Source organism: Falco cherrug, chromosome 7 (genome assembly GCF_023634085.1).
Source record: "Falco cherrug isolate bFalChe1 chromosome 7, bFalChe1.pri, whole genome shotgun sequence".
In the NCBI taxonomy this organism is placed as follows: Eukaryota; Metazoa; Chordata; class Aves; order Falconiformes; family Falconidae; genus Falco; species Falco cherrug.
In genome coordinates, this window is record NC_073703.1 from 1,611,653 (window position 1) to 1,633,881 (window position 22,229).

Sequence of the window (22,229 nt, forward strand, 5' to 3'; positions counted from 1 at the left end):
TTCCATCTTCCTAAAGTGGGCTGTGTTCTTCCTTCCCTGCCAGCTGCTACGACGACCTTGGAGAGGGCAAGTAGAGGGGCAAAAAGTCTGTATATGAGAAGCATCAACATCATGTGCTTTTATCTAATCTCCAGCAATGTTATGGCTATGGGTCATGAGAGAAACTCCAGGAAGGATTCCTCAAGTTCCCCTGAAGCATAGCTGCACTCTACACACATACACTCATGGGGCGCACTGTTTTAGGCAGCAAAGCAAGATGGAGCAGCATCTGTTCACTGCTACATGCTGGCCTCTCCTCCTCATAGTGGATATGAGATCGATCTCTCCTTTTGCTTTCCATGATGGAGAAACCAATCTCTTGCCCCTGGCAACAGCAGAGACCAGCTCTCCACTTTCTGTCCCACTTGCTCTCTGTGGGCCAAGGCAGAGTCAGACCCTAGCTAAGCATGGCAATCTACTGCATTGGAAAGTAATCCATCCCCTGCACAGTATACAAGACAATGCTGCAAGATGAACATCTCAAAAAAAGTGACAAGGTATGGCTGCTTGACACATGGAAAATTTTATCTGACAACAGCCCTTGAAGATCAAACAGACAATTCTGTGCCAGGACAGACTACATGATGCAGCAGGCCTTCCCCATCTCTCATTTCTACTACCTCATTTCACAGAAGCGCTCCTCATTTTGCCTTCCTCCCACCCTGCCAGCCTTCTTCGATATTTCTTTCACATTCCAGAGGGTCTGCATTATGCTGCAGACAAAAAACAAACATGTCTTTCAAGTCTGAAGGGAAGACAGCTGAAAGGAAAAGTTCTTACCTACCCTTCCTCACAGCTACAAGCTTGATTTATCAACTGAAAAAGGCAGTTGGTTGGATGTCTGTGCATCCTGGCAGGGAACAGACATTTGAAGAAGCGCTCGGAGTGCAGAGGAGCAAGGCTCACCCACAGGCCAGGCCTGTAGGGAGGGGGAAGAGTCTGCTGGAGAAGGCACAATCAACCCGAATCACACGTATTTTTTTCCTCTCTCCACCTGTATGCAAATGACAGCCCTTTTTAACCTTTCTGTGCATGAAAGAGTAATATGGAAATAGAGAGGAAGGTGATCAGCATAAGCTCCCTATGACTCATTAGTGGCTCCACTTTGCATCTCCCATGGATGCTCTAGCACAAGGCAGGGATGGAGATATAGGGAGAGCGAAGAAGTGCTGGGCTCATGTGATACCTGAAGTTTACCAGTGCATTACAACACATTTACACAAACCCACCAGAATATTCCCTTCCAGCCGTGGTGGTACTGCCAGCATGCAGGGAGCCCTGGGAGGTATGCAGCTGGCTAGGCTTTCTCTAGATGGTCCCTTCAGATATCCCTGTGGCATGTAAGGGCAGGTAAGGGCTATGATAAGGCTCTGCCAGCCAAACCGTTTGTCAGGGCTGCTCCCAAACTTTTCTGACCTCTGTGATGTGCTGTAACAACTTTCTACTGTAGCAGAGGCACAGTTCCCCTGACCAACAACCACTCGTGTTTTTCATGGAAGATTTGTAAGTGTGGTGAATTTAGGGGGATGCTGCACCCTTCTAGCACTGAAAGGGAGGAGCCTTCTCACTGACAGTCACTCTGACATGTCTCATCTCCCCTAGGTACACCCTGCTACTTGCAGAAACCAGTTAGACCTGAGCCCAGTAGACAGGAAGTATTTTGGGTGCTAGTGATAAGAGGATGACTGCAAGTTATTTATCTGTTCAGGACCTTTAATTGGTGATCATTGCTGGGCCCTGACAGAAGTCTCTGGACTTTGGCTGCACCAAGGTTAAATAATTAACTACACAATTTCATCTTAATTCTTTGTAGCGTCTGAAAAGCCAGGCACTCTGTTGGGATAAAGTAGAATTAGTGGATGTTTGGGTGATGCATACTGGAGAGGAGTCTAATCAACCCTATTCGAGGGACAGCCTCTCCAAATTGGGCTACGCTGAGACATGGCAAATCAAGAGGAATTAACACCTGGCAGTTTGCTGGGTGAAAAAAAAAAAACTATAAATGGGGGGGGGGGGGGACGGGGACCAAACACAGCTGCTGTCTTAACTGGTCTCCACCCCCTCCAGGGACTTGAGGAAGAGTAGGCCTGTCAGCTGCTTTAAGGGACATTATCCTCACAGTTTCTTCCCAGTGTTTACAATGAAGGACTGCTGCTGCTTGTTTGATTGCTTGTCACTGCCAGCACAGAGAGAGGTTCTCTCAAAGTTCACCCTCCACAGGCTCCACCATATGAGTGGAGCCAGACCTAAAGTGATCCTACACAAGGGCAGACTCCCAGCTGCTCTCTCGGGTATGGCTCTGTGCCCGCCCCAGCACTGGGCAGTGTTTTGCAGAACGACTTCTCCCTGAGCTCGCTGCCCACAGTGTTACTGCCCTCTCCCCCACTAGTACTGCACCAAGTCCCTTCTTTTCCAATTTGTTTCTAGCCATCTTCAGCTCCTGGCCCACACCTGACTCACTCCTCACCTCAGGATTTCCCCTCAGATCAGGCTCTTCCTACTCCAAATCCATTTACACACTGCACAGATCATCATACTTTCTTGATGATCCATCCTGGCTGGATCCAAACCTGAGAAACATACTCCCCAAATTTCTCCTTTCCTAACCCTCAGGGATCAAAGACACAGAGTAACCATGATACCATCCTCTTCTATGCTCATCTGCCTTGATGATCCCAAGTCAGCAGCTCAAGGGAGAGGATATTAATACATCACAGAATAATGAAAAGCCACATGGAACAGTAGGGTGTGCTAAAATAAAGATATATATCCCACACTGGGTTAGGTTTCTGTTTCTAGAGAAGAGTAGGAACAGCATCCCACCAGCCCTGGGGGCAGGACCTGCCAAAGTGTACCTAGCAGAAAACTGTATGTTTATATCATATCTCCATGGGATTGCTCAGGGTCTATGTTGGAGCAGATCCCAGGCCTAACGGCACCTCAGAAGTGTGAATGAACTGCAGCTGTTTAAGACCTGTGAGGTGACTACATTATTACCTTCGTTTTATGGAAAGGAGCATTGTGGGACTACAGTCATGCGGCTTATCCCAAGCACAGAAGGAAGCTAGAATAGTAATTCTGGTGTTTCTGTTTTCAGATCACATCTCTTACTTTCTTTTTCCAGCTGTCACGAAAGGCAGGATGTTTCCCATGATCAGGCCCCCCCTGATTTCTGGCTCCTCCCTCATAAACACTGGATGAGCAAAAGGCAAAGATAAAATCACCAGCAGTTCAGCCTGCTACATGGCTATGCCAAAGTACATAGGGCTACCATTGCTATTTTACATTATCAGGGGAAACAGATTTCTCTTTAGATTAAAAAGCCGAAGTCCACAGTCCTCATTCCCCTTTCCCTCTGTATATGCACACATATACCCTTGCATTCTGCCCTTGACCAACCAGATCGTGTAGAGAACCACTGAGGCAAGAACTGAGAGCGCTGCATGGCCCAGGCTCCTCTGCAGCTGACCCAGCTCAGCACACTGCACAGTGTGTGGCTGGCTGCCACCATCCGTCCCTCTGATGCTGCAGTGCATCCAACAGCAGCACTGCTGAGTCACATACTGTGACTTGCTCGGGGAGCCTTGGGGCAGGCTGGGGCTGCTCTGCTCTTTGGGACCGTTGTGCCACCCATCCACTAAGAGAAGCTTGAAACAAGGGGCCCCAATGAAATGTTCTTCTTAACTTTCGTGATAAAAAACCCAGTCACAGGGCATGGATATGGGGAGGGGGAGAGGTATAACTCACATATACCTGAAAGAATCAAAAAAAGAAAGCACTTACTTTTTTGAACGTAAGCGAATCACAATGGGTAAGGTGGCCTGCACAGTGTGGTGCAACACACTTCAGGAAGTGCCAGGGGTAGGGGAGGAGGCATATTAATGAAAAGCAGGGCAGTTACCATACTCTTTCCAATTTTATGGCAGACTCTTGTTGAGGAACTTCTGGACAGACATTATCCAGCTCACAGCTCTGGCAGCTGCTGTTCTGCAAGACTTGCTTAGGAAGGGAAGACGCAAAGGAGGAATAGTTACCAAATTATCCCTGACCGTGTTGGAATCAAGCAGGTGGCAGATGCTGAAGGAGCACAGAACAGGGGACACACATTCCCTGGAATGAAAACCTGGGGTGAAGATCAGCACTGTCAACAGCACTTTAGAGCTCTTCCCTGGTGAAGTGCTGCTTGAATGAAATGAATAAAAAGGTTCTTGTACTGAAGTCATATAAGTACTTCCAAGTCCTTTTCCAAGAAGACAGTAAGGAAAATTTGGCCATATATTGCAAAGAGATTTCAGAAACATTTTTCATTCTAATGTGAATCTGGGAATATGGAAATTGCCTCACCCTCTCCTCTAGCCCTTGGGATATTCCTGCTTAATCAAAACTGGGAGAGGGAGGAGTTCAAGTAGAGAAAGCTTAAAAATATGCATTCTTATGAGAGAAGCAAGAATAATGTATCATCTCTCAGCCCTGAAAAAGTTTGCACATTGATTTCTGCTTCATAAAAATGAGGTTAAGTTGAATGCATTAAGCTGGCAAACTGGATAATTGCATGTCCTGAAACTGTCTTTGAAACAGCTCTTTTCGCAGTGGTGCTCAGAAAATAACTTCATCAATAAGGCCCTTGCCCATTAAACCTTCACTTCTCTCTGTGCCTTGCTCAGGAGTGAAGCTTGTTCTTCCTGAGAAAGACTTCATCCTCCTTTCACCTCAAACTAGTAGGGAAAGTAAGGCTGTTTTGCATTACATTAGCAACGTTCTCAGGGCTCGGGCTTTCCAGCTCTGGTTCCCCACACACAGTGTATTGCATAAAGGCTGGCAACTTTTTCTCTAGAGTGGAAGTGAGAACTGCTCAGAGGCAAAGCTTGGCCTCGGGTTTTGCTGCCCTGTGGAAGAGCGTTCCTTCTTTCCCCAGCCTTTCTCATGCAGCCCTGCTGGCAGGATGGGTCCTGACCTTTCTGCACGGCTGACATTACCCTATCCCTCTTCCAAAGTGCACAGAACCTTTGAGAACAAGAGCTTGCCTTCAGCTACCTTGTTTGCATGGCAATGCATATGAATTCTTCAACTCACAGTATTATCTAGCGGTGGTGCTGGAGCCTGAGGTCTGAACACTGCACGCCATCCCAGTTAGTGAGCTTTGCCTGGGAGAGGGATTCAGGCTTCTGCTCTGCCTTGAGCTCCACACCACAACAGCACTTGCCACAGGGTGTTGTGTCTACAGACCATGAAGTGTACGGATAATTGGTTGTTCTCTCTCACCAGCCCTATCCACTTACTAGAATAAAATGGACTGGGTAGGTACCCATTACTGTGGATTCCTCTGGTGTGCAGTGGTGCCTCAGAGTGCTCACCAGCTTCGAGGGGGGAGACAAGCAAAGCAAAACAGACAGAAGAAACCACACACATATCTGAAGAACTCCAGATACAGATTAATTTCCAGAATCTAAACCCTTAATGATGCCAGTGACTGGGGTATTTTTCTCTTCCTACCGCAGAGATTTGCTCTCCCTTTTGCTCCAGCAGAAGCAGCTGTTCAGGTCCCCATCTGGCACTTCCCCTTGCTCAGTGACTGGCTCAGAGCCCATGAGGATGCTCTGTGGGGAGATGAAGTAACTGATTTCAGTCTCTCTTGGCAAAAAGCAACTCCATGGTGGCATGCTCCTCCTTACACTCCAGATTCCCCTTTTCTTCCTCCCCCACTAACCAACTTGATTTTTTTCCCATGGTCCTATTTGGGCCAAGGTCCTGCTTTATTCACACAACTTATGGATTTGGTACATTCCTTTCCAACTCTGTCTTTCTAAATACAAAAAAGTGAGGCGAGGAAATGTTGGTCTCTTCAGCTACCTCATTAAAGTTTTTCACTTGATATGAATGCAATCAATAGTGCCTTCCTGGAAGAAGCTTCAATGAGAGGAGCAATTAATTTGCTAACACTTGCAAAGGGTAATGTGCCTTAGACACAGTGGCCTTTGTATAGGGCGAGTTTGGCAGATCATGATTCTCATACTGCTAAAAGACAAGAACACATCGGGCACTGGATCAGCAAGCCAAATGGTAACAGGAATCTCCCTCTGAATGGTTTCAAAAGCTGTATTGGCTGTCCCTAACATCAGCACTATACATGCGTATGTTACATACAGACCATATGACCTATTAACACAAGGGTGTGCAGGCTGGTTAGGGCACACACACAGCCTGAGGTGTTCAATTCCAGCTCCAGAGAGGGCACAGCCCTTTCAGGCTGGCCTTCACAGTGCTTCTTCTATGGGGCACAGTCCTACTGAGGTGTGAATCTGTGTTCCCACACATCTACAGGAACTGGGTGCTGCCCTTGCTGGTTCCCGAGCTCACAGGCTTTTTCTATGATTTAGAAGGCTCCTGGAAGTTTTCCTTAAGCTTTGCAATCAGCGTACGGGGTTGTCAAGACACCTCTTCCTGTTACAAACACACTTGATGTAGGTCACAACTCATATGTCACCTATACAACAGCAACACAGCAGGCTGTGTCAATATGCTGAGGGCCCAGGGTTCCTACATTGCTGCAGCTGGAGCATGCCCCATCAACAAAGTGTATAGCCTCCACGGTATTAAATTTAACAAAATGACACTGATTGCAGGAGGAATCCTCATGCCAGACTCCAGCATTTCTCCTTTGAGGACCCTCTGTTATTGTAACACAACAGCAATAATAAAGCCTGCCAGACATCCCCCCTCCAAAAACAATAGCATGAAGAAAAATGACAGGCAGCTGGCAAGATAAGGGCACTGAGCTGCAGGCAGCTGGTACTGGCAGAGAAACAGAGAGATGTGAGCTCCCCAAGAGAAAGGCAAACTTACCAGTGTCCAGTGAAGGGACACGTAAGGAGTAGGCTAGGAGGAGTCTGAGGGAAGAGGAAAATGAAAGGCTGGAGCAGCAACCAGCTATCACAGTCGTTAGAGATCATTAGGAGATCAGCCTGTCTCTTTTGAAAACCTTTATAATTCCATTCCAGCATAAAACCCAGACTGACAGCCCTTGTGACACAGAGAACCAGGGGCTGGGCACAGGCAAGACCCTCTTATTAACATGCCTTAAACCCTAGCCAGTGGGGACTCCACCTCAGGTGTGTGGGGGAATTTAACCCCATTGCTGCTGCCAGAGGGAGCCTGAGGCTTACCCGGGCCAGTCCCCCAGATGATTCTGTCACACAGGCACCTGTGTACTAAGAACAGATCAGAGAAAAAACATCCATGAGACAGCAACTGACCTTCACTTGCTACAAGCTGGATCTGAACTACTGACCTAGAGACAAATGGCTCTGTGCCCTAATCCCAGCCCCTCAAGCCATCTATTCCCCCTATCATACCATCCTGTTGACAGAAGACACATTAAGCACTGCCAGAAGGTGACTGTAAAAAAACATAAAAGGCTTTTTCCTTTTTACGGCAAACTCCAAACTCTGGAGCTGTGCAGCTATTCAAATATTTGCCTGGCTCCTTATAATTCATTATAACCCATTTTTTCTGATACTGTCTTTGAAACTGTATTCCCATTGCCCAGGTGGGAATCTTAATTTGAATTACAGCAGTAGAACTTCCTGCTAAAGCAGAATTCCACCAAAAAACTTTTTTAGATTTCTTTCTCCTGAAACAGGGCAGGGGATGGATCACTAGCTGCCCACGGGCAAGTGAGGGAAAATGCAATGTCTGCACAGGAATGGAGAACATCTGTTTCCTTCTGTTGTCTGTCATCCCTCTGCAAGTATGTGCTGCATAGGTGAGCACAGTTCAATGTAAAAGGCTGTGGTAAAATCTTGAACAACCTTCTAATATGGCAACAAGAGGTTTTTGCCATCAACTTCAGTGTGGCCAGGATTTTTACTAAAAAGGGAAAGATGCTTGCGTTTTGGGTCACTGTGCAGTGAGAATGAAAATCACTGTAACTTGCATTATGATTCCAATAAGCTCCTGTAATGACATTAAAGACAAATGCATACTAATGCCGCCTTCAGAAATGAGGTAATGCAAATTTAGGAAGAAATCCAGCCCATTCCCCACCCCCACCCATCCCACCACCACAATACCAGTATTGAGTCTGATTTTACTCAAGGGTGGTCAGAGGTTTTAATCAGTTACTCTCAGGGGTCTGCCTTGCTGTTTAACATGACAGAATTGCAAAACATATTGATAAAAAATCTGCTAAGCTATTTTGAACTGCTTATGGAATGGGACCCTGCTGTGCTACTTGAGAACAATCGTTTTGCCCAGCTCCTCCCCTCTCAGGATCCAGTTATGGATTTGGCCTCACATTACATCCCCCAGGCTACTAGCCATGTTATTTTAATTTAATTTAAGGAAGGCTACAAATAGGTCAAACAAAAAGGGAATTAGCTGTTCAAATCAAAATGAAAATCAATTGGGAACCATATTCTCATGGTCTTTGGAAGCCCTCTCCTAGTCTTTCCACATAAACCCTCTAGCCTTTGAATCAATTTTCTGAATATCTCTGAATCTTCTTAAAAGTGATGTCATCTTTCAGATGATGTAATCTGTGCCCAGTAAAAGACCTGAGAAGATACATTCCCTCCATTCTAAAACTTCTATGTGATATGGAAACTCAAGGGAAGAGAAGGACAGCATTCAGAGTAGTTTCCAAGTTTTCACTGACATAATAGTTTCAAAATCACCAAATTGTCCTTTTCTTCAGGTTTCAGCTGCAAAAATTGAAAACTATAATTTTTTTTCTAACAAAAATCTGATAAAATCCTCTCACAATAATTTTATCATTGTGATGTATATCAATACCAGTTAGTTCCTTTCTTTCCCATCATAATCCCTCACATAGATTCTGAAATCAAAATATTTTTGTTATCTTAGCCTATGTGCTATTTGGAAATCAATTTATAGGAGCAGGATTTTACTGTTGTCGCAAAAAATGTTCCTTGTTCATAAGTCAAAATAGTTTGATCTTAAATATAGGTCACTGCTTCCTAGCATGGGGGTAGATGCTGTGCATAAAATAGGGAAAGCTCAGCAAATTGCTGGGGGGGGGGGGGGGGGGGGGGGCGCGAGAATCAATCATTTTTGCCTAGCAAAACATAAATAAATTGGTTTTTTCCTAACTCACAATCTGAACTGCATTGGTTCAATTTGATTGAGTATGTGGGTTACACAGTATTATTCTGCTTTTATTCTTTCTGCTGGGTGACCTTGGGATAAGGTTTGTAGGATGTTAATGTTCAGTCTGCTTTCTCTGAACACCTTCTCAGACAGCAGTGTGAAGGCCCAGCCCCTGACTCTGAGAGTCACAATGTGCCTCCACCACGTTCACACAGTTAAGAATCACTGGCCAATCCAGATACCCTGAAGATCTATTGGAGTGGTTCAAAGGCCAAGACGACGAGCGCTTCCCGGTGTATGAACAAGGCATGGCTGGAGTATCCATGTTTGTTCTAACCCTGGCAGTACAGCTTCAGATACAGACCATGCCAGCCCTCCTGGATCTCTGCTTATGGACTGGTAACTACCAGACACTGAAGTCTGTAAGATAATATTCAGGCAAGCTAGGCTCGAACCAGTGCGTGTGTGCCTTCCTGTATTGCAATCAAGCTTCCTACTGCAGGGTAGATATGGCAGACACTTCAAAAAGACTCTATTTATATTCTGCCCTACTGGTAAATTCATTCGTTGGACCACTCATGCAAAATGGATAATGCAAATGAAACTGCTACATTTGGAATTAAGCTTATTTTTGTACTCCAGTGAACATGAGTTCATTAGATTGTTTTTCTTCTTGTTTCTTTTTTCTTTAGGTTGTTTGCCCGGCTGTAGTCCCCAATGCACTTGTTTCAGGTCTGGAGGAGGATGCCAGAGTAGTCTGCGGCTGAGCCAGAATGATGCAGGCACTTCAAACCACTGGCTCTCAAGCCCACAGACTCATGACTAGCATTGATCTGGAACTGATGAGTGGCTGGCTGTTTTACAGCACTGCAGCCTTAGAGAAGGCTGCTCTCTCCTCACTGCAGGGTGAGTGATGAATTCATGCAGCGCATGGGCAATTGCAGGGGAAGAAATGAAGAGGCTCGCTGTGAACTCAGGAAGTGACCACTTATCCCTGCACTCACTCAGTTACACTAATGCACAAATGTAGTGTTCATCTAGGAGTCAGAGTAAGTAGAATCTCTGTGTACACTGGGTGCCCCTCTCCTCCTCATGCAGGACCCAGAGCCTCAGCACTAGTTACAAGCAAGGCAGCAAGTCACTGCATAAACTCACTACAAGTGAGTGGGATGCTCTACCCAGACACAACACAGCATGCTCCCTCTCTGACTAGTCCACCCACCTCTGTTAACTCTGCCTCAGATGGCCCTACATTCCTGTAGTTCACACACAAATTCTTCTTCAGTGGACCAGTGTGCCCTACTCACACGTCTTTTTTAGCTTATCTGGTCATATACAAAGAGCCTAAGAGAAGGATACTACCCAGCAGATGAGACATAGGGTGGGATAGTGTAGTGGAGCAAAGGAAAACAGAAGTCTTCAGCAACCCAACAGCTGTCCTCCTTTAACTCTGCACAGCAACCTACCCCTTGCATACATCCAGAGTAAGTCTAGAACACTGCTCCATCCTACAGGAATTACCACTTCCAGATCACCCCTGCTGACCTGTGCAGTGAGGAAAGATTAATGTGAAATTTCAGAGATGGATCATCTGTAGGCACTTCAGAGTAAGAGGAAGAACTGTCAGTGTGGTTCCCAAGGAGCACAACTGTTTACTCCTGCGCAAAGATGGAGAAGCACTTCTCATCCCTGTCTCCTTGTTGCTTTGTAGCACACACTGCACCAATGACAAGGGATCACCCCTTTGCTTTGCTTCCCTCCCCCATGTGAGAAGGTGGAAAACCTCCCAGTATCACACTCTCTCCAGGAAACAGCTGCTTGGGTCGAGCCCTGTTTGAAAAAAAGACTATAGTGTTTGGTCTGCTGGGCTCTGCAATGCATAACAGAGTCTGCATTGCAGTCTCCAACTGCAATCCAGCACCATCTGTCCCTTCCACTTGCAGCACTGCATCACTCCAGGGAGTCTGTTCTTCAGGGGGTATCCAGAGAGTGCCTCGCTGTGCTGTCCCCCGATACCCGTGACAGCCAGTAGAAGGGAAAAATGCCCCACCAATTTGTATTGTGAGACTGAAACTAGAAATGGCTGCTCAGTGAAACTGCATGAGAAGCAAGACAGGAAAAGGGTGCCGATTTGCTTTCATTTCATGATTTTTTTAAGACACATTCAGTACAATCAACAGCAAATATTCTTAAATCCTCTTCAACCACCTTAAAGTCAAGGAGCAGAGACAAGCAGGCACGGAGCTCTGCACTGCTGTGGCTACATGTAAATTTATACAAAGGAGCTACTTTAACAACAGCCTAAGCCACCAACTTGCCTTCCCTGAGCGTTCTCGGATTAGAGGACAGAGAAGCAATGCAACCATGGGACAGCACAACAGACCAGGAGATATCTCATTGCTCTACTCAGTGTCTGACTTACTGAGTCACACCAGGAAGACACTTTTGCTTTATTTATCTCCATCTCTGTATGCACGTCCTGCCTGCTGGTGCTATGAGGCAAATTAACCTAGTAATGAATTCTTCAGGTCTGTAGCTGTCTCTCCATATACACCTGTACAACACCTTGCACAATGTCATCCCAAACTTCAACAAGGCATTAAGCTCTGCTCTAAGTGAAGCATTCACAAATTATAACACCACAAAGATGAAGCCTGAAATTTGTAAAGTATGCACCAGTGCTCTCCCTCTGAGTCTGTGATGCTAGCAGGAGGAAATGGTTCAGCTCTCTCATGAATTAGTGTTCTGACAGCTCGGTGCAATCTAGCCATGACTTGCATGGCTGCTTTCCCTTTGCATTCCCAGGAGCACACTCTGCATTAGATTAGGCTCTGCATCAGGCTCTGCTCCACAGCAGAAGAGAAGGTATGGGGAAGAAGATAAAACTGCCTTGATCAGCTTTCCTTGTCCTGAAAATATACTCCTGACATGTGGAGAAGGATGCAGGGAACACTCTCTCTGCTTTGGACAGCATAAAGACAGGAAAAAATAACTCATTCTCCAGCTACTTGTAAGGTTGTGACTTCATTCACATCATGCCTGACAACTCACCCTGCATACTGGAACTCCCCTGGGAACAGCCAGGGTCCAGGGGCAGTGACGCTCTTGCTTTTCACCAGACTTTTATGTCTTTAAACAGACCCTATTTGTCTGCATATTGCTCTCCTTTCCTCTTCCCCTTAACTTTGTGTCAGAGAATTTAAAAAAAATATTCAAGCCATTTATTCAAAAGATAAGCATGTAAAAGAAGCTGCTTGGATAAACAAATGCCACAGGCTGTGCAAATCAGCTGCCTATAGATCTTTCCTCTGAGCTGTTTCTGGACCTTTTGGGGCTCTGAGAGGGCAAGATCACGCTGTCTGGCTAACTGCTCCACTCACAGGCAGCTCTGTAACTACACACTTCTTGCAGGGGTCCCACCTGTACTTACTCTCCTCCCAGCCCATGCATCATCTCCACAGATTATATATATTATGATCGTGAAGCAGATAGTACAGTCTCTCAAGTGACTAAGTAACAATATGCTGAAGGCCCTCTCAGGAACCTACTAAAAGCAAAGCATTAGACAGTCTCAAGACACAATTCTTTAGCATTCACACTGGCATAAAGTAGGAGAATAGGCATTCAAAGAAAGCACTTTTGTGTAATACCAGCATAAGTGGAGAAAAGATTTAGGATGCAAGTGCATCACAGCCTCTGCTCACCTCCTCCCACTGATGAATGTAGCGGATGAGCCGGGAGAGCCGCAGAAGCCGCAGGAGGCTGAGGATCTTAGTGAAGCGCACGATGCGCAGTGCCCGAGCTGTCTTGTACACCTCAGAATCAATACGGGTTTCAACAATCAGGAAGATATAGTCCACGGGGATGGAGGAGATAAAATCCACCACAAACCAGCTCTTCAGGTACTTCATCTTGATCCTCTGTGGGTCTAGGATGATCTCTGTGTTGTCCTCCACCACAATGCCTGTTCGGAAGTTGAGGACAAGGTCGATGAGGAAGAACGTGTCTGAAACCACATTGAAGACAATCCATGGGGTAGTGTTTTCATCCTTGAAGAAAGTGATGCCCACAGGGATGATGATCAGGTTCCCTACCATCAGGAGCAGCATGGTCAAATCCCAATAAAACCTGGACAGCAAGACAGAGACACATGAGATCAGCTATAAAGTGGGAGATCAGGGAGCCCAGGTCAACAGAATTAACGTGCTTTATACATCTCTACTGTCATTCATTCCCTATGCTCTGCTAGTCTGCCTGATGCACTTAAGAGTACACAAGCAGCTAATTAAGTGCTCAATATCAAAGGAACACTCATCTTCCGGCTTAAAGGGTCCAGAAAGGAATGGAGTACACAGCCGGAAATGCCTACTCGAAAACTTCAACTGGGACTTGAGAGCCACCCAAGAAGAGACTAATAGTTACTGTTGCAGTTACTGTTAGGCTAAGAGAGAGAGAGAACAAGTATTTGGAAGGCCTCAGAGTTCATATGCCATTTGGGGTTAAAATCATCAGGCTTGCTCCTACTGTCTGATCCTCCTTTAGAAGCAGCTAGCACTGATAGCATTGGGATCAGGATGGAACTGGAGACCATCCTGTGATATACAGTGCTCAGTTCTGATTTCTTGCTGAGCCAAGCTTACGCTGAACCTGGACTTTAGGAGTTCAGTCTACACTCTATAGACTCCTATGTTGTACAGAAATAATCAATAAAGCTTAGAGTCACATGCCTGGAAATATCTATTTCATTTCTAAAGTAAGCAACTACAACATTTAACTAACGTTCCATGAAGCACAGTCTCTAAGAAGCTTATCTTCACTTTAGCGGCAAGTCAATATTATCCAGCGGACCTTACAGTAACACTCATTTTTGGTTTTGAAGACACACACAGTCTGAATATAGTTCCTAAATTATTTGTTTGGGATTTTTTTAAAGATTTTCCCCAGTTATTACTGTAAGAGATACACAATCACACAATGTTGCCACAACTCACCCAGAGTGAGGACTAAAAACTTCTCTTGAGTTTCACAGTTTGCAGATGAATCTCACAAAGGAGTCTCACTGCCCAACACAGTGGTGCTCTGGTCCCCTCTCCAAATGTTTCACAGGTAGAGATGCCGATGTATTGTAGTTTCACATTGCCAAGATTTCATCAGCTCTACATTGTATACTGCAGGGCAGTACTATAATATTGTGAGGTATCATAAATAACTTGTATTAAGATGCACTTGTCACAGCGAATGAGCAAAATACACAGAGCAAACCCATTATCAGGTCTGGTTGCTTAAACGTGAAGATGAAACATACACAAAGCTGCAGTGGTTCTCCCAGTCACTCACGCAAATTAGCATGATGTTTATTATATTATTATTAACCTCTTGAGTACCAAATAAGCCTAACTTCCTAGACCATAAAAAAGGCAACAGAAAGTTAACACAAGCAAGAGACTTGAGCCCTCCTTTAAAGCAATCGTCTCAATAGCAGTGAAGTCAATCAAGTGACTCTAGATTTACAATGATGCAATGAAGGAAACTGTTGGGTTTGCTGAAGGAGGACACGGACATGCTGCTCTATCTGTATGACAGATTACAGCCAAAATCAGTGAAAATTTTTAGGAGAAACAGATTTGCCTTAAAGATCCTAAAAATCTAGGTTAGGAAAGAGTTATTCAGCCGAAGTCTGGGCCTTGGACCAGTCTGAGCTGCTGCAGAACAGTATCACTCTATAGTGAGGCAACTGCACCAATTTGTTAAACTCTCAGCAGGAAAACAAAAAAGGCTGAATATGCCTTAAAAGCCTTCTCTGTATAGATTCTCTCTCCTTTTTAAGAACATAACGTTTTAAAGCACCTAAAAGCATGTTTAAGATTCCAGCTAATACACATGTATAGAAAGGGTCACAAACCAGCAGCACACCAGCAATTTTCAAAAACATTCAGCAGAGGCTGATGGGAACTGACTTCGGTATAAGTAAAGTTATCCACTAATGAGGTTTCTAAAAATGTCATCAACTATCTCTTTTGTGCTCTCGAGGTGCCATGGCCCTGCAGGCAAGTAGCACACGATCCTTCACTTAGTAAAAGGTACAGTTGGTGCTGGTAGACACTCAGCAACAAGATTTGTCCATGTGCTTCTAAGATCAAGGCTGTGTCACACAGTAATACGTGTTAATACTGTAAAAATCCATGTTGTGGTCTTCCTTATTAAGGGCCTGAGATGATGCTGCAACTTTCCTAGTCAATTAATCTAGATAATCGCACAATAGCAGGAAGTCTGGAAGCAGTGTGTGTATTATTACCGAAAATAATAACCCCCCAGCCATCTTTAATTTGCCTTAGGGGATACAGAAGGAGATACACACAAAGAAAATTATTTTTCCCAAGTTTCAAATAAATGGCATGAGATAAACATGGCCAGACCTGCAGAGATTCAAAGGTAAGTGGCTTTCTTCAAAGATCTCTGGATTTTTGTGCCTCTTACACTGGCTGGTGATTTCAATACTTAGTGGCAATTGGAGACAATGACAAAACTGGCAAGGATGGCTCACAGTTTAAGTAAGATGTTTTACACACACACAACCCTAGTAAGATGCTTTCTGCCTGACTGTAGCACTTCCTGCTACCCCAGTCTCTTATAGCCAAGCATGGTCACGCCACAGTAAGCTCTCTTGCATCCTGATGTACAGCATTTCTTGCTGTTCCAGTTCTAAGGTCTTCAAACACACTTCACACTTTTCAGTCCCAGTCTGCTATTACTGCTGAAACGACTACAGAGAATCATGGCTTCCAATGTGGGCAAGCAAATATGAAGTGCTAAAATTCATTGCCATGTGTTTCTTAAACCATAGTTCTCCTCAAGGGTGTACTAGTGACTCAAGATTATGGTCTCAACTTCCCCTCAGTTCTGACCTTTACAGCCATCACTTACAGAAGGTAAACTTTTGTATGCAATGCACCCCTGCTAATAAAAGGGTATCCAAGGTGTCAGGGAAGAGATAACCTTTGGACTCTACGAAGGAGGAAGAAAAAGCTGAAAACCACCAAGAATTTGGTCTGCACACCAATTCCAGCACAGGAAATTCACCTGCCTTTACAAGGTAAACTGCCTAGAAGTTAAAATCTAACTATTCAGATTCCACAGCTCCTGCACATTATAATTTTACCCACATATTAAGTATGATCTGCTTAGGGGGGCATCACTGGATTTAGACTGAATAGACTCAGGGACCACAACACCTCAGAGACCTAATATCAGCCATGTGTAATTCTGCATTTACATTGAGGAACATCCTTTCACTCCCCATAAATTATTGGTCAGAATGACTAACGGTGCATGTGATGTATGTAAGGGCAAGCACCAGCTATTAATAACACATGTTTTCTGTATTTCTGTTGTTCCTTGCACCCAGGGATTCTGCAGAGCTGACAGTGATGAAATTGGCTCCGCTGCACCCATGAGAGCCTGACAGAGTTATTATCCCTGTCTTGCAGATAGAGAAGCGGCATGGCAAAATTAAGAGAATGGGATTTTTTCACAAAAGTCTAAGGCTAAATAAGGTTTAAATTTGACTCTTGAGTCTAACCAGATCTGAAGCTATTCATATGGCTTGAAAAAGAGTTTAAAAGAGATGCACCTCATGGACACTTCCTCTGACTTCTCACTTCTATTCCTCTTTTCAAAAGCCTAAAAAAAAAGTTAATAAATATTAATATATTGCTTTATTATAGTTGACTCAGTGCAACTGAACAGCTCACAGCACAGGGAACAGCCACCACTATATAAACCAGATGTCTTGTTCAAACGTACTTGGATTTTATACTACATCCTACTCTGTGCATGCTTCTTAGATCTGAAAATCACATTTTAACATGCACCACCACCTCCAATCTTTTCATTCCTAATATATTATTTAGTTGAAACACAATGCGCCTTGAGAATTACTGTGGTAAAGAATATATGCTCTTTAAGCATAGTTGGTGTCACTCAGTTGGATTTGATAATATGTACACTTTGTAGGTATTAGTTTGTGCTTTTTGACCAGAAAGTTAGATCATCTTTCAGTTCTGTCTACTGCATAATGTAACAGCAGGCTAGGAACATTGCTTTCGGATATAATTTTTTTAATTAAATAAACTTTGATTTTCCAAAACTTTTCCATGATGCAGTGAAACCAATTATAGTACATGAGCTCAAGAAGGACTGTGACCAATTGGAGAGAAAATAGTGAATTGCAGAAGTTTGCCTGGTCAGCATCACTGTGTCAGTATGGCATTCAAAACCTGCCTGAGTGGGGCACATTTGTGGCCTTAACTTCTGTTCTTGCTCTGTAGTGTTTGCACTGTCAAGAGAAAATAGACTTGAGCAACCTCACCTCTAAATTAACAAAGCTTTTTTGGATGTTTCCAGCTTCTGCTGAAAGGCAGCCAACTCTGAGTTGAACAGAGGCACTGTCTGAAAGTGCGCAGAAAGGAATCAAAAATAAAAATGCATCTAACTGGAAATGCCAGGGAGCCAGGATGTTCTCACCAGCCATGGAATTTAGCTCAGACACCGTGACCAACCTTCCTAACCTTACAAGAACAAATCTGTAATGAACACGTCTTGCTAAAACCAAAACCAAAGACAAATCCAATTGCTCTACCAAGCCCAGGCAGGAGCACTGGGCTCCGTGCTGATTCAAGAAACAGAGTGCCACCTACTGAGTCACAAATGACATCTCCATCCTCTGCTTTGCACAGGGAGAAATCGCTATGTTATTCCTTTAAAAAACTGACGAAAATCTGCCCTTTTCTCCAGAGTGGCAGCTCCCTTCCCCCGCTCTGGATTGCATATTGAATTAGACACTGCTGTGCTCACCAGCAACTATCCTGACAGGAAAGAGGTCGCGCTTTAATTCCCAGGACTGCTAGTCAGGCTAGAAATAGAAATCATCTTTTGTAAAGAGCATTAGTAGATGTCAGTGTGGCTAGAGCAGCAACGGTGGGAGGAGAGTTTACTCCAGAAAGCAGCCATTCACATAGGTATCTGAACACAGAGGAGAAAGAGAAAAAGCAGGAAGAGATCCCTCCCTGCCTTTGGAACCATTACTTCTCCTAGATATGAGTAGGCGTATTTCGACTAGAGAGTTACAAACTTTGCATTATTCACAGAGATAATAGGAGGCACATGATGATTCACTGCTCCTAAACACTAAAGGACACTCTACCAGCTACTGAGTACAAGAATTCACTTGCTAGAAGAATTCATTTATTTATAGGGGAGTTATTCAAATACCTGTGCACTTGAAAGCTTCTTTGAAATGAATACCCACCCAAAAAAAGTCAACTGACTTCCAAAAATATTTTGCATGCTAAGTAATGGGAAATGATTAGGAGGACCTACCTAAAGAATAAGACAAACAGTTTTAATTCCTTCTGACCAATCTATGCAAATAATATGTATCCTCTGCCATCCTGAATAAAACCCCTGAGAGCACTAATAATTAGCCATGCATTACAACACTACAAGGAAAAGAGCTCTGCTGTGTCCCAGCCACCACTAGAATCCCCTGGCTGCCTGCTTCGGCAGCACTGCCTGCTTCTCATTCAGCTGTGGTTGTCCCTGTCTGAACATGGGCTGCACCAAATTCAGCCTCACTGCCAGTTGTTGCTATGCAAATACATAAAATATAACCAGTGAGGATACGCCCAGGGCTGACACAGGTCAAGGGCTACACTCAGATTACCTGCACCTATGGGTCTAAGGAAGATGTTCCAACTATCTCCTCACAATGACAGCAAGGAGGCAGGACTAGGAGCTCTGTACAGCTGGTGGTCTGAACTATTCATCTTTGTTTTGAACTTAGATGCTGTAGTCATCATGATGCCTCAGCTGGGTATGAGAGAGTAAGTGCTGTCAGTGAATTCCTAAGACAGGATACAATTCTGCATGTGATTAATTTTCCTATGAGGAACAAAAGGACTATTAGCTAGTGATGAATTTTAAGTGCTTACATAAGCAGGTGGATGATTAGAGATATCTCACAGCACAGTGACAGTGTCCACTACAAGCAAGGTATATACCTTGCAGCACTTTGCATCTAGATTTCTTAAAACTCATGTTTTGTCTTTGATGGAATTTTCATTGCACCCAACTGTCAGTTTTACTTGAGGCAAGATTATTTTCCAAAGTCTGTATTTAGCCTTTAACTTAGATTATCTCCAATCTACATAATTGCTCACATAATCCGCTCTGAACAGTGCAGAATTCCATACCGTATTTCGAGTTTAACTTCTATTCTCATATTATTACCTTAAAATATAATTACATGGATTTTGGTGAGTGGAAAATTAAGAAAGCTATTGCTTATGTAAGACTTTAAAATGGCATTTGCAGGCCAAGCAAGTAGCATGTTAGCTTTTTATTGCTTCTCTATCATCAATTTTTAAATCTAACACTACATTATTAAACAACAATCAACACCCTGCATTTTTCAAAGTAATGTCCATACATTAATTACGCCCCAACAGACATAATTAAGCAGGTATTATCATCCTATATTACAAATAGATAGACTATGAGATTCTAAAGATTTAAATAACTTATTCAGAGGTAGAACTACCATCGAGGAAATACGGTTGCCTATTTTCAGAAGAGGTTTCCAGTCTTGTTATATACTGTAATAGCAGCAGCAAAGGGGGAAACTTCTTCTTTTCCATTGTAAAAATATAAATATACAAATTACTTAGCAATAATTTTATTGCAGATATAGTACTTCGCAATTTGCAAACAACCCATTTGAGGCACTGATGCATTTAACCAATTATAACATAGTGAGTTGTGAATTATGCCCTTTTTAACTTACAAAACACATTATATCATTATGAGTTACCTTAAATTATTAGTTCTTTGATAGTACCTGCAATACACCCACTCTACTGTCAGGCTTCTTAAAGGGATGAAGACTTGCATGACATTCAGAGGGACCTGGACAAGCTCAAAAAGTGGGCCCATGTGAACCTCATGAGGTTTAACAAAGCCAAGTGCAGGGTCCTGCACCTGGGCCAGAGCAACTCCTGGTATCAATACAGGGTGGGAGATGAAGGTATTCAGAGCAGCCCTGCCAAGAAGGACTTGAGGGTACTTGTGGATGAAACACTGGACATTGAGCTAATGATGTGTGCTCACAGCCCAGAATCCCAGCCATACCCTGGGCTGCATCACAAGCAGTGTGGCCAGCAGGTCAAGGGAGATGATGCTCCCCCGCCATTCCACTCTTGTGAGACCCCACCTGCAATGCTGTGTCCAGCTCTGGGATCCTCAGCACAGGAAAGACATGGACCTGTTGGAGTGGGTCCAGAGGAGGCCACAAAAATGATCAGAGGGCTGGAGCACCTCTCCTATGAGGACAGGCTGAGACAGTTGGGGTTGTTCAGTCTGGAAGTGGCTCTGGGAAGACCTTATTGAAGCCTTTCAGTACTTAAAGGGGGCTTGTAAGAAAGATAGAGACAAACTCTTTAGCAGGACCTGTTGCAATAGGGCAAGGGGTAATGGTCTTAAACCAAAACAGGGTAGATTTAGACTAGATATAAGGAAGAACTTTTTTACAATGAGGGTGGTGAAACACTGGCACAGTTGCCTGTAGAGGTGGCAGGTGCCTCATCACTGGAAATGTTCAAGGCCAGGTTGGATGGGGCTCTGAGCAACCTGATCTGGTTGAAGATGTCGCAGCTCATTGCAGAGGGGTTGGAACAGATGACCTTCAAAGGTCCCTTTCCAACACAAACTATTCTACAATTCTATATGACAGAGATTTTTACCGGAGAATTCAAAAGAATTGAGGACTAGTAAAGCAGATCATCTGTTGAAGATAATCTACCAAGGAATGCGTTTGTCTGAACTACGTAACAGCTCAATGCTCTGAATAAACACAAGTTAGGTAGCTGTTGGCACAGCCCCTGCTGCCAGCTCAGTCAGAACAGACCACAGACAGCACTGCAGTGGGCAGCCCACTCACACGAGCCCAGGCTTTTATTGCCGTGACTATGAAAGTCTTGGACCCTGCACTTCCCCCAGCTCTGGTCAAAAACTGCAAAATGCAACATGACCTCATTACCAGGTGTGTTAACTTTGTCATCAAGTATTAGCAAAGGAGAAATGGCAAAGCCTTTCCCTCATGTGGGCTCTGGCCTCTGCAGGGAGGGAGAGCATGCCACATACCTGAACCTCCAGGGAAATCTCCCCATCAGGGCTCTTCAGGATAGCTGGGACACTCAGCACTGCCTGTGGGAGCTGCTAGAGGGGCCACAAAGAAACGGGTGGTGATTGTCCTTCACAAATACTAGATTTATCAGGATAGAGACATTTCTACAGTCTCCATCTAGTCAGTTTAAAACAGGCTTTGTGAATCAGCCAAGGCAGACAGTCCTGATGTTCTGTGACTTTGCCAGAACAACTTCACTGTGTTTCCTGTTTTTCTGTCTCAGAAAACGCAAGCACTCTGTATTAGCTTTGTGCTGATATGCACTAGTCATGGACAAAAACACATTAAGAAAAGTATTGTTCAAGCATGTTAAAAAAATAAATGGAACCCTATCCCAAAAAGCTGCTGAAACCGCTTTCTTGTAAGTGTATTTAACTTTCACTCAGCTAGAATGATGATAGAATTTAAGTGAATTGGCTAGGATGACAGCACTCTCAACTACTAGGTAGTGCTATCTTTCACTCAAGTTCCTCCAAATACCATACATACAGTGTATGTGAACAACACAGCACGTGGTACCACTAAGCTCAGTTTCATGGAGACTGAGCAAACCTTGCAGGGTGTCATCTCATTACAGTCTGAGGCATTTCATTACAGTCAGGACACAGAAGTTCACAGAGGCTAGCTACAGCGCTGCTGCCTGGCTTGCATATGTCCTGGGATAATGACTGTTCTGGACATCTGATCTGTAATATCAATGTCTACCACCTAACCCTGCAGTGCGCTTAATAGTAATTGTATAAGCATTTTCCAGAGTTTTATGTGCAATCTGCTATTCGATAAACGCAGATGTGTTGGAACACTTACACCTAGTCCTTGGTCTGTGGACATACTGTATCACACAGAA

The 22,229-nt window shown here is 44.2% G+C and overlaps 1 protein-coding gene across 1 annotated transcript in view; it reads right to left on the reverse strand.

Annotated features, from left to right (window-relative positions):
- LOC114015413 (potassium/sodium hyperpolarization-activated cyclic nucleotide-gated channel 4-like) overlaps positions 1–22,229 on the reverse strand; it is a 72,201-nt gene that overhangs the window by 28,673 nt on the left and 21,299 nt on the right. The window contains exon 2 of the mRNA XM_055715835.1: positions 12,849–13,272. Coding sequence (XP_055571810.1) covers positions 12,849–13,272 — 424 coding nt within the window. The remainder of the gene's footprint in view (positions 1–12,848; positions 13,273–22,229) is intronic.